General features: G+C 34.8%; 1 protein-coding gene across 4 annotated transcripts in view; it reads left to right on the top strand.

Annotated features, from left to right (window-relative positions):
- Positions 1-14067, top strand: part of LOC149792527 (uncharacterized) — a 47105-nt gene that overhangs the window by 17946 nt on the left and 15092 nt on the right. For 3 of the 4 annotated variants that reach the window (XM_089971156.1, XM_089971158.1, XM_089971157.1), the window contains exons 5-8: positions 1419-1496; positions 3259-3402; positions 7581-7789; positions 10600-10704. In XM_089971156.1, the coding sequence (XP_089827282.1) occupies positions 1419-1496; positions 3259-3402; positions 7581-7789; positions 10600-10704 (536 nt within the window). The remainder of the gene's footprint in view (positions 1-1418; positions 1497-3258; positions 3403-7580; positions 7790-10599; positions 10705-14067) is intronic. The other variant, XM_089971159.1, reaches the window with a different exon arrangement.

Genomic DNA, 14067 nt, shown 5'->3' on the forward strand with positions numbered 1-14067 from the left:
TCATTCATCATCATAGTTAAGGTGACCTTGTTTTATAATAGCACTTCATTTAGTGTCATAGTTAGGGTGACCCTGTCTAACAATGGCACCTCATTCAGTGCAATAGTTAGGGTTACCCTGTCTAATAATGGCACCTCATTCAGTGCAATAGTTAGGGTTACCTTGTCTAATAATAGCACTTCATTCAGTGTCATAGTTAGGGTTACCTTGTCTAATAATAGCACTTCATTCAGTGTCATAGTTAGGGTGACCCTGTCTAATAATGGCACCTCATTCAGTGTCATAGTAAGGGTGACCCTGTCTAACAATGGCACCTCATTCAGTGCAATAGTTAGGGTTACCTTGTCTAATAATAGCACTTCATTCAGTGTCATAGTTAGGGTGACCCTGTCTAATAATAGCACTTCATTCAGTGTCATAGTTAGGGTGACCCTGTCTAATAATGGCACCTCATTCAGTGCAGTAGTTAGGGTTACCTTGTCTAATAATAGCACTTCATTCAGTGTCATAGTTAGGGTTACCTTGTCTAATAATGGCACCGCGTTCATCATCATAGTTAAGGTGACCTTGTTTTATAATAGCACTTCATTTAGTGTCATAGTTAGGGTTACCCTGTCTAATAATGGCACCTCATTCAGTACAGTTACTGCCAGCAAAAGAATCCCATTCATGTCATAACAGGTTAACTACAGGTAGTAGCCAGTCACATTTTTAAATTATGCTATTCAATCTGTTGGGCACCACTTGAGTGCTGGTTCCTCCAAAGTGCTTATTTTAAATTATTGCAGTACTGAGCAAAAATGTAAATCCAGCCTTAACAATTTTTTATTAAAAATTATTGAGGAGTCCGTCTAAGGATTACTTAACAACAGTTTTGAAGAATTGGAATTTGTGTGGCCAGTAAAGGAACACTAAATGAACTATATGAGGCAACAAAGTTTTCCGTTCTGAGTGCAGCCCTTTGGATGAGAATGGGGAATAAGACAGAGAGGCAAGAACAAGTGCAGATATTTGTTGCAAATTTTGAATAAAAAGATGTACAGGTGTTGTTGACAATTTGTCTCATAAAGGTAAGTGGAGCACCACTCTCCTTATGCCCTTGAGAATCCTGGAAGTTGTAAAGTTCAGATATTTTACACAACTTGATGATAGCAAGAATGCCCTGAAATATCCTGGCATTGATTGTTATCAGGCTGGCAAGTTTTTATGTCATACTTGTAAAGTCTTTGATTAAATTTTTCCACTTCTGAAATGTGTGCTTACATTTTCGACTTGTATTTAATAAAATTTATTAGTAATTAGATGAAGAAAAAATAATAAAATGTGAATGCTTTGAAAAGTTGTATATTAATTGTTGATTTGCATTCTTCATAAATAATATTAGCTCGGCATGATTGTTTTAATTTTATTATTTACAGATGGCAAGTTTTTAGAGGGTCAGACAATCACACTGGAGGATGGTACCACTGCTGTTGTACAAGGAATCACACAGAAAAGTAAGTAACGTCACAAAACAACAAGCACAAAAGTTTGAAGAACCTTCATGACTAATAACCAGTTGTGATCAAGCTGGCAGACCAGACTATTCATGGTTTCCTAGGACACCTAAACTTTCATTCAGGGACAGTTGAATTGAAAAGACTGCATGTAATCAGTGCCAACATTTTGTTCTATTTCCTCACTTTATTTGTTTTTGAGAAAAAAGCTACTGCAGAATTCAACGTTGACTTGCAAAGTTTTTAACTTACCATATATACTCACTTATAAAACAACTCCAAATGCAAACTGCTAAGACCCAGATCTGATGTCACATGATGCACTGGCAGATCTAGGTATGTGTTGTTTGTTAAGAGAGATCAGTAGAACAAACAACATAAGACTGATCTGCAAGTGCATTATGTGACTGCAGATCAGGATCTTTGTTGTTTGCAGATTGACTTGACTTATAAGCAAGTAAGTACAGTAGTTACTACTTTAATATAAAATAAAATTTTAAAGAGAAGATGCTTATGATTCTTGCAGTTTCAACTTGCAGTTTTAATCAAAAAATGTTTAACCAAACAGCCTACGCTAGGTCTGCTCATGGTTAAACTAAAAATAACAAAAGGAAGAACAAGTCATATTCTGTATTTAACAGCTCAGTTTAATATTTCTGTCTTCTACAGTAAAACCTGTCTTGAGAGACCACTGCTATGAGAGACCGCCTGTCTTGAGAGACCAGGTTCTCCATGTACAGATTTAGAGATTATATAGTGTTATAACCTGTTATGAGAGACCACCTGTCATGAGAGACCACTATGTTTTGGCAGAAGGGGTGGTCTTTCAAGACAGGTTCCACTGTACAAGCGAAAAGAAACATATATTTAAATAATTTTCTTTTTTCAAACCAATCATTGCAAATTTCCATAATGTTTTTGAAAAGAAGAACAGGTATTAGAACAAAAATAAGGAATTGTTAGTTCTTTTATATCCCGATTTGTGTTTCATTTGTCAGTTCTGGCTAGTGCCATTACATGTCTTGGTGAAAAAGAGGCTTACTTTTCAGTTATCTGTATATTAAGAATCATTGAACATTGATTACTGAGCATGTTCAGCTAACTAACATGTCTGCCTGTCAATTAGGTGTGCTAATCATTGCTTGTTTAAATGATGCGTTCAGATGATAAAATTATTTTGAATCACGTGAATCAAACAAAACTCTCCTAGTTGTCCATTTGGGGAAGGCTAGTAAGTCTTCCAGAATTGTAAAGTAAGTCAACAACAGTGACTGATATGTGTCATTTTCAGCTGCTGTAGAAATTTCAGCACTTGCTTAAGGAAGCAAGTGCTTTAAATCTCAGCTTATAAAATAAACTTGCAATTTGTGAGTATGTAAGTGTAAGTATGTGAGTGTAATTAGAGGAAAATTATTTTGAAAATAGCACACCCACTTGGGTACTATCCTTAACCACTGTGTAGGATAATTGATGTTATTTAAGGCTGTACCAGCAAAACATGTCTGGGATCCAGGTAATGCACTTTTAATGTGGGATACTCACCTTTAGATGCAATTTAGAATTTTTTTATCATTTTAATATGAACTCTGTACTATCAAAGTACCCTAGCATATATTTTTTTAAACTGCCATCCCTGTGTACCATGTATGTTTAAATTTAAATGGAACAGCCCTAAGTGTCTCCTTTCCTTTTTCTGAAGAATTTGAACACCGCAAATGTGACTTTACAGTAATGTTTAATGTAATCCTTCCTGATACTCAAGTTCCACAGATCAGTATGGTAGCATCGTCAACAGTGTCAGGTGCAGCGGGAGATTCCATGACATCTGAAAAGCCCTTGATAAGTGAAAGTCAGCAAGTTCAACTTGAAGATGGCTCCACGGCCTATCTGTCTCATCAAACTAAAGGTACATCATGATGTTCCGACAGAATCGAACTCTTTTTTAACTTTTACTTTGCACGACATTTCATAAACAACATTTTATGGCCTTCACTTCAAATGTCTTTTGTTCAGTCATTTTCTGTGAAAAATCATGCATCAGATGGTTGTCAATATTGAATTTTTAATCAAGTAAATTTGTCAGAAAGCATGTGGCATGAAAGCCTTTCAGATTTGTACGAATATGCCAATTTGCCATAATATGTGGCCACCATTGCTAAAAATAGAAAAACTTTTAAACTTTTAAAATATGTCTACCATTAGTAAAAATAAGACCTTTTAATTACTTATTTGCACAAGCAGCTGAATGAAATTGATAAAATCTGACAGAAAGCATTCGAATGAAAAGGCCATTCAATCTTAAAGAAATAGTGCTGATTTGCTGTCAGTTACCAAAAACAGTCAGATCTTCAATAACTTTTTTAAAAAGACACTTGACAGAATTTGAGTGGGTTGGTGGTTCTTCCTGGACTTTTCCCGGGTTCTTCCTCCACCATTAATACTGGCTGCCATGCATAACCTATTGTGTGCTGAAAAATGGCGTTAAACCCCACAGCAACAACAACACGACAGAATTTGACCAACTTTGAAAGAAAACATTCCAACATGATGTCCTTTAAGGATCTTACAAAACGATGCAGATCTGTCATCAAGTATGACCTTTATTACCGAAAAAGAAGAAAAAAACCAACCTTTCAAAAGACTTTTCAGAAACCGCAGAACAAGAATTTGGGCAAATTTGACAGATATACTGGCACAATGGCCTTTTAAATTTGTACAAATAATCAGACATGGCCAACATTACTATAAATAGCAAAATCTTGCAAGGACTTTCTTCTCCAAAACCCTCAAACAGAATTTGGCCAAATTTGACAGAAACATTCTGATATTCTTTTAATTTTTTGCAAATGACTCTGATCCATCATCAAATAGTGCTACCATTCCTAAATATTAATAAAAACTTAAAAACCATTTTGCAGAATTTGCCCAAATTTGAAGGAGTGCATACTGCTATAGAGGTCTTCATATTTGATACAAATGATATTGAACTGCTTTCCTAATTCGCTGTGCTTGCTAAAAATAGAACAATATCTAAATGACTTTTTCTAAAATCCAAAGAATACAAAATTCAATGAAACCAGCAGAAAGCATTGTGACATAAAATTCTTTCAGTTTGGCATATAATAATTTGGGTGGTACCAGGCCACGTGAGTTTCTAAATCGCAGAAAATTTACTATTTGTTGTACAATTTGATATTAGCAATGCATGAGAACTCATGATTTGAAATATACTTCCACAAAAAAAATTTTTTTTTGATGCATGTATATTCTAAATGAAGTCTGGAGGTGTTTCGCACTGTGTCAGGTTGCCTGCTTAGTTTGTATCGCAAGTTGTTTTTTGTGTGTATCTGATGGATTTTTCCGTGGGTCATCACACTGCTTGGCTGTATATGACTAAATTCATTCTGGCTTGCTCAAGAAATTGGCAGGTCCAGAGATGCTGCCAGGGCATGTGATTGTGAATCTTGGAGACCAGTGATGCACAGGAACTCATGCAAATTAGTTGAAAGTTGAGGGTATAAAAATGTACTCGACGCAGTATAAAATTTTTATTCAGTCATTCGCCCTTTAATTGCTTGATTTAAATGATTTACCAGAAAATGTCATTGTAGAATGTACATCAGATTGAACAAGAGGTATGGGAGATTGAGCCACAACAAGGGTTCTGTTAATACATGTCTCTTCAGACCACAGATTATGGGAGGGGGTTTCCCTGCATGTGTCTGTCCAGACCACATATTTTGGGAGGGGACTCCCTGCACATGCCTCTCCAGGCCACAGAATGTTAAAGGAGTTTCCCTGCACATGTCCCTCAAGACCACAGATAGTGGGACAAGTACCACAGATAGTGGGACAAGCATCTCTATACTGTCTCTCAAGACTACAGATTGTGGGACGGGTTTCCATGCAACATGAGAAACAGTTTAACATATTAAAATGTCAGTAGAATACAGCTATTGGGTGGTTCAGATAGAGATTTCAGTTCAACAGCATTGGATCGAAGGGGAAAAAAGGAATGGCACATATTCAGATCTTGAGGGCAAGACTTATACTACCCTGTAATTTTCCCATCTCCCCTTTTAGTAGCCACCTCTCCATTCATTAACAATTAATTCATACCCTCAAGCCCTTACAATTTGACCATAAGTCTAACTGAAATGACCCTTAATTATGCACTTATAATAGCATATCTGAAAATATTTGTGGTCTTATCTGGAAACAGACTAATGTGTATTTGATCCAGATCCTGGTTTCAATTAGATTCATGTAGTTGGTCGGGGAACCAGATCTACTTTTACACTAATTCCTCAGAAGCTTTTAACTGCACATGTTTTTTTATGCAAAATGCCTGCATAATCAAACTTGTGCTTATAGCATTGTCTAGAAATAGCATCAAATGAACAAACACACTGTGGAGATGAAAGGGACAATGAGCCTCTGAAAAAGTTTAAACAGCATAGAAGTATAAAAAGGAAAATTCAGATTCTTCATCGCAAAAGCAGGAATGGTAACAATTACATTTATTGCAAATCATGTCAAGGTGATTTGAGAGATGATTGCTGTCACCACTAGAAACTGAAAAATATAAAACCCACCCCAAAACCCTTCAGTTATGTCACTGAGCTCCATGGGTTTTCGACTTACATTTCTGAACTGTACTGGAGGTAATTAAAGTCGAAATGTGTACTGTACAAACTTTATCATCATAATGTTTGCGTTTGCCATATTAGTTATAGATCATGCTTTTGAACTGTTTAAATGCATGTTTCTACATTGACAGTGGTAGTACACAGACCTTCCACTGATCTCAATTTATACTAGATCATTCCGAGTTTTTACTATAAAATCCGAAAATTCTGATTTTTCCAATTTTTTTAATACCCCAAATCCTGATGCCAAAACAACTTTTGATTCTCTGTGGCTGGGCCTCCTTCAAGAAATAAACAACAGTGATGCAGAGATTCTTTGAGAAATAAACTACATCTGAAAATCTGTCTTTGTTCCATTTTTATCTTTTATGTCATGTTTAGTGTGTTAATACAATTAAAACTAACATCAGCATAGAAGAAGAAAATGGAAGAATTATAGAATTTCATGGTATTACTGTAGCATACCTTTTTTATGCTATGCAAAGAGCAGCAGAGATGTTAATTCCTTTTTGTCAAGTTTTTTTTAAAATACAGGGTCACAAACACTGATCCTGTTTTTCTTTGTCAAATTCCTGATTTTTTTTCATTTGGCATCCAGATTTACATACACACAAGGTGGCAGGCCTGAGTACATGTTATTTATTACACCTGATTCCAATTACATGTACTCATTAATTCTCATAATGATAGCATCTCAAAGCAGTCCACTTTTTGTAAAGTCAACACATATTGTGCAGCTTGAAATTGCTTGATCATGTCATTATGGCATCTCCATTTACCAAGGATATGTCCATAGTGCTACAAACTAGGGGAGAGATGTAAAATGAGCTGGTGTCGACTTCTCTCTTCTTTTAATAAACACAATAACTGTCCTGTGAAAGTAAATGATAAAGTCAACAAAGGTATATGATATCTTGGCAATCTTTAGCAATTTAGGACCTGTCATTAATCACTTGCAGGTTGTTTTCTTTTGCAGAAAATTAGTGTGATTTCAACAAGCATCACAGAGAACAAATTTACTTGCTCAAATACCCTTCTCTTTGTGTATTTGATAATAAGAGACTATGAACTGCAACGAGTGCAAATTTTATGAAGTTTTAAATATCCCTTCTAGTGGTATTTTGTTGATAATTAGTGACGTTACTTTTCAATGTAATGCCCCTTGCTTGGGGATATGTATTCGGCTAAAATGCACACAAGCTTACAAATTATACGTTTGGATTGTTTAGACTTCTAACGATATGAAATTATAAATTTAAAAAAGTTAATTATGCAAAACTTTCACAAGTAATCATCCTCAAACATCTTCCACTCATACACATCCATGTTTGGTTTCATTGCTCATTTACAGTTTTAAAAATTCTCTTTGAAATTCTTCATCCACCAGGCTGCTGCCAAACGGAATGAATTGTAATTCATGCTTTTTCTTCATCAGATGGAATTCAGGCAATTTTGTTGGAAGATGGAACAACGGCATATATTGCAACACAACAACAAAATGTCACCTCCTTCAATGATGCCTCAAATTTGGAGAATACTGAACTCAACTTGGATCATTTATCAACACAAGTAACCAATGCCCAGGCCTTACTGGCCAATGGCATTGTTCGGGACATTAAACCTTCAATAACTACTACCTCAATAGTGAGTATTATTTTCTTAACTGGATGTTTTGGAATGACATAGATGTTACTTTTTTTAATTAGGCTGTTGATTTTAGCTCACCTGGCCATAAGGTTAAATGAGCTTTCGGTATGATCCTTCATCCTTTGTGAGTTGTGTACTGATCTGCCATCAAACATGGCCTCCATTACCAACAACAAATAAACCTTAAATGAGTATACAAGAACTGCTTAACATAATGTGACCATATATGAAGTGAAGCATTCTGGCATTAAGCTTTTTTTTTGATTTGTTCAATTGATACAAGTTGACCATCAGTTATGGCTGCTGTTACTAAAAACAGAAAGACCTATGAACACCTTCTTCTCAAAAGCCCCCAAACAGAATTTGATCAAATTTGCCAGAAAGCATCCCGGCTTGAATGTCTTTCAGATTAGTTCATATGATGGTGATACATCATCAAATGTGGCCCCGTTATTAATAATAGAAAATATGGCCCCATTACTAATAATAGAAAATATGGCCCCATTACTAATAATAGAAACTCCTTTAAATTACCTCAGAAACAACTCAACATAATTTGACCAAACTTGAAATAAAGGGTTCTGGCATAAAGCTTTTTCAGATTTGTTCAAATGATGCTGGTTCACCATCAAATATTGCCACTGTTACTAATAATAGGAAAACCTTTTACGTTTCTTCTCAGTAACCACTCAACAGAATTTGACCAAATGAATTTCAGGTTGATACAAATAATGCCAATTTACCACCAAATGTGGTCGCTTTTACTAAAGAGTGGAAAATCATTTGAAACATTTTTCGGAACCTATAAAATTGTGATCAAATTTTAAACAAAGCTTTTAGGCATGAAGGACTTTAAATTATACAGATGATGCTAAACTATCATCAGATATAGTTGCTGTTTCGAAAAAGAGAAATATTTTAAAAGCTTCTAATACACCGCTTAAGATACTATGATCAGATTTAACAGAAAGTGTCCTAGAGTGAATGCCTTTCAGAGATCAACAAATCTTGTCCTAGAGTGAATGCCTTTCAGAGTCCTACAAATCTTGTCCTAGAGTGAATGCTTTTCAGAGTTCTACAGATCTTGTCCTAGAGTGAATGCCTTTAACAGAGTGAATGCCTTTCAGAGCTCTACAAATCTTGTCCTAGAGTGAATGCCTTTCAGAGTCCTACAAATCTTGGCCTAGAGTGAATGCCTTTCAGAGTTCTACAAATCTTGTCCTAGAGTGAATGCCTTTCAGAGTCCTACAAATCTTGTCCTAGAGTGAATGCCTTTAACAGAGTGAATGCCTTTCAGAGATCTATAAATCTTATCCTAGAGTGAATGCCTTTCAGAGATCTACAAATCTTGTCCTAGAGTGAATGCCTTTCAGAGTCCTACAAATCTTGTCCTAGAGTGAATGCCTTTCAGAGTCCTACAAATCTTGTTCTTCCATCAGAGGCATCTCCGGGTGCCTGAGTGATCTAAGGCACTTGCCATTACAGATCACTCATGCACCTAACCCCAGTCCACATAGATTTTAGTCTTGGCATGACCAATGAGGGTACATGAAAAGGCTTGCCAGTAGCTCCCTGTGTGTCAGTGGTGCTTAGAGGATTCTTGCCAGGTTCTTCTTCCATCAAATATACTGGCTGCCATGTATAGCTGTCATGTGCTGAAAAATTACTTTAAACCCCACAGGGCCTCAAAAATCTACCGTCGGAAGTAGCTGCCATTAGTAAACATAGAATAAACTTCTATACATCTTTGTCTAAAGAAACTGCATGACAGAATTTTAGCAACTTTGACAAAGTGCACAGGGCTGTCAGTATTGGATAAGTGATGCTGATCAGTTCTCAGAAATGGGTTAGGGTACAAACATGAGAGAAACCATGAAAGTTATTTTCATAACAACTGCAGTCAGCAGCATTAGAAGAAATTTTAACAGAAGCTTCCTACAGACCCAGAATTCTTGTTAGAGCAAAGCAAGGAAAGTAATATATAATAAAGTCTGTTTAGAATCACAGGTTTGAGGTTATACAGAGTTTTTTCCTTACAGAAATAAGTTTAAAACACATAAAGAAAATATTTTTAGAATACAATTGGCGTACATTTCTGTTAACAAGTTGTAAAAAATACGGAAATAATACACATTAGTATTAAAATGAAAAATCTGAATTTAAACTGAAGAAGACTATAAAATAACAATACAAGTAGCTCTCTAAGTTGGTGGATATCTTTATCTTGAGGGAAACAATTCAGTGCATCATAAATGGGTTTTGATTACCTCACTTTCAGAGTCAGTATCTTAAATTTTAACTTCATTTCTTTGACATGGGTCATTAACAGTTAGCAGACTTTGTAGATGTATTCATTTTGTAAGACTTGTATGCACACCTTTAAAAATAAGCTCATGACTTATCTTGATCTGGTGACATTTTGGATGATGCAGCACAGGATCAAGTGAAATGTAGCCTTGCACAGATTATGAGAATTATAGGAATAACTGAATATTGCATTTTTTTCCTTCATATTTTCTGTCCATATAGTATTCTGAAGGCTCAGCAAGAACAACTTGCCTTAAATTTGACCCAGCCTCCCCAAAAAATATGCAGCCGTAAAAGTGGATATGAATTATCATGTTTTAAAAAAATCATTTAAAATACACAAAATTAAAGCTTGAGTGCAATACAGATATGATGGTTTCCTATACTCCTGTACAGTTGTCAAATTGGTGGAAGTATAAACTCACGAATTGTGTCCCAACACTAATTATGCATGACACAATTTCAACCCCAGTAAATAAATTTGTCTGACTACTTTGCAGATTGTTGGAACTTCTTCAGAAAAAACTATAGCAATAGGTGAAAAGGCTTACAAGTGTGGGTTTGATGGTTGTGGGAGACTTTATACAACTCTTCACCATCTGAAGGTAAGAATTAAATATATATTTTAAAGGATAAAACCTGTCAGTTTCTTTTACCTGACAAATACATTAATAGTGCCTGCAAGATATTCACAGCTAACTTCCAACTTATGTGACACTTTATTTCTATTGAGTGGTCGCATAACTCAAAATTGTGAACTCAAACTTTTAGGTTTCACTGCCTTTAATTTTCATGGAAAAATACTTAATTCAGGTAACTTTGACACCCTTCATTTTAGCCATGTACAAATCCTAATTTATTTGGATAATTTCATTATATTCACACAAAAAATTAAATTAAAAAAATATCAAATCATGCTAATGCAAACTTCACCTAAGTTGAAATGGCACAAGTCAGCAGAAACCTGTATCCCCATTTACAGGATAATGTGACCAGTTGACCACAGTAAGCTGTCTAGAATCTTGCTTATTATTTTGATCACTTTATTTAAAGAAAGAATATAATATTGTAAAATTCTAAAGTAGAAACTTAAACATATAAAACTGTTCATTATTAATAATTACCAATAATTGTTAACATTTGATATTGCCACTTGCCCAGCAGTGCAAAACCTGAATAGGCTGCTAATTTCTAAATGGAACATGCACTGGACTGTGCCAGAAAACTTCAAAGCATTCATAGTTGCTTGACTGTGGGCCCCCTGGATTCTAAACAATAATTTCACTACATGGTGATTTTTTAAATTATGCATTTAAAAAAATCGTGTCTCTTTTAATATAATGAATGTTAAATCTTTGAACAGGAAAACAAATTATTATTGTTTTGTCTTAAAATTTATATGCATGCAGAAAATGTAAATTTTGAGATGTAATTGACAGAATCACTGCATGTTAGACCAGCATCATGTAGATCCTTTTTTAAGAAATATGGGCACATTTCATCATATTTACTGTCTGACATATATCTGATCCTTCCAGACTGCATCTTGACCATATTTCCATTGAAGTTAACTGGAATTGTTTCATGTGGTCAAGAAGTGACTATTATTTTTTATTCACTGATATAAGCAATCCTACACTGTGATGTAATCCATATAAAATGATTTATATTTAAATGAAGCACACCTTAGAATCACATACTTGTAAAATTTGATTCTATTTTTACCAATCCATTTTGGTTTTGTTTTTAAACTTGAGACAGATTATAATTTTAAAAAATTATACCATTTTGACAAGCTGGTTGTTAGGTGCATTACTTTTGTTTTATGATAGCAAATCCAGACCAGTTAAATGTTTCACACACTGACAATAACTTGAGAGAGGAGGAGATTTAGTTTGGTGGTAATACACCCTTTGTTTAACAGCATTAATCCAAACCAGTTACCAGTCTTTAACAAAAATCGATATTAGATCAACCAATTATTGGTATTTGAGTAAGGTATGCACACTTGATCAGTTAAGAAGAAATAATATTAGCATGATTTGCACAGCAGTGTATAATGTTAACATGATTAGCACAGCAGAGTATAATGTTAGAATAATTAAGTATAGCAGTGTATAATGTTAGCATGAGTAGTAAAGCAGTGTATAATGTTAGCATGATTACTATAGCAGTGTATGTTATCATGATTAGTATAGCAGTGTATGTTAGCATGATTAGTATAGAAGTGTACAATGTTAGCATAATTAGCATAGCAGTTTATAATCTTATCATGATTAGTACAGCAGTGTATAATGCTAACATGATTACTATAGCAGTGTATGTTATCATGATTAGTATAGCAGTGTATGTTAGCATGACTAGTATAACAGTGTATAATGTTAGCATGATTACTATAGCAGTGTATGTTATCATGATTAGTATAGCAGTGTATGTTAGCATGACTAGTATAACAGTGTATAATGTTAGCATGATTAGCATAGCAGTGTATAAGGTTAGCATGATTAGTATAGAAGTGTACAATGTTAGCATAATTAGCATAGCAGTTTATAATCTTATGATTAGTACAGCAGTGTATAATGCTAACATGATCAGCATATCAATGTATAATATTAGTGTGAGCTGTCCTTCTTATTCGTTTCGGGTAGAAATAATAAGACTAGCTCATCGATTGTGGGATTTATTAATGGTACGAGGTAAACCTAAAACAATACAAAACGCATACTTAGAATACAAGACAAATGCCATACAGAATATAACCAACACAAATACAATACACAGTTTACAACCCACCCACCAGCATTTATAATTGTATCACCAAAAAAAACCTAATTATCCCTTACCAGACTCGAAGGGTATATAATTTCCCAAATTATATTTAATCCCTTGTCTTTCACTTGTGTGAAAGACCAGTGCTCTTCACAACTTGCACTGCTCGATGTGTTGTCCGTCTCCAGCCTAGTATAGGAATCCTAAAGCTTTTCTTTGGTTTGGTGGGGAAGTGATTTTAGTACTCCTGATGCATGGGAATTATGAACCGCGATTGATCACTTGCTCGCACACTCATGACAACCACGCACATTGGTACACGACCCAAGTCCTGGGTCACATTAGCATGATTAGTATAGCAGTGTATAATGTTGGCATTATTAGCATAGCAGTGTATAATGTTAGCTGGTTAGTATAGCAGTGTATAATGTTAGCTGATTAGCATAGTGGTGTATAATGTTTATACTTAAAGTCACTTACATAAAATAACTGTTGTTATTTCAAACATTTTCAAATCATTATTTCTATGACCTCTTCATCCGTTTTTAGCTCAATTGGTCTTTGACCAAAAATGTTTATTGGATGGTCTGTTGTTCATTGTGCATCCATCCATTAGCACAAAGTTTGTTATTGCCAATTCTCCTAAACTGGAGGATTGCCACGAAATTTTACAAATGCATTTGTCCCTTGGTCTAGTTGGTTCTCAATGAAAATGGTGTTGCTCAGACATCCAGTATGGCTATCATTGCAGCCATTTTGAAAATCTTTTTATTGCTACTCATCATGAGTGGTTGGGTATGTCAGCATGGGTTTTTCACTAAAAGGTTTCTTATGATGTCTAGTTGGTTCTAAATGAAAATGGTGATAATTAACAGAAAAGGAAGAAATGGTCTTATCTTGAATTCCTGGAAATTCTTTTTGCCCAGTAGAGCATGAGTCTCTTCGAGGGACTCTTTGTTTTCATTTTAGGCATTACGTTCAGTGCATGATGCTTATGAATTGAAAATCTAAATATATACTAAGCACGAGTAAAAAAAAATTGTATGTGATACTTTCAGTGCAAGTGGTGAATCAAACCTGGTGTCTATTTTTATGGTTGTTATATTGGTACCACATTTTAATGAGTAAGGTATCTAAAATTTTCAAGGCATAAAAGGTGAGTAGTTTATTGGGGTTTTTTTAAGTACAGCATTATGGTA

Source organism: Sinohyriopsis cumingii, chromosome 9 (genome assembly GCF_028554795.1).
Source record: "Sinohyriopsis cumingii isolate HCF-2022 chromosome 9, ASM2855479v2, whole genome shotgun sequence".
NCBI lineage: Eukaryota > Metazoa > Mollusca > Bivalvia > Unionida > Unionidae > Sinohyriopsis > Sinohyriopsis cumingii.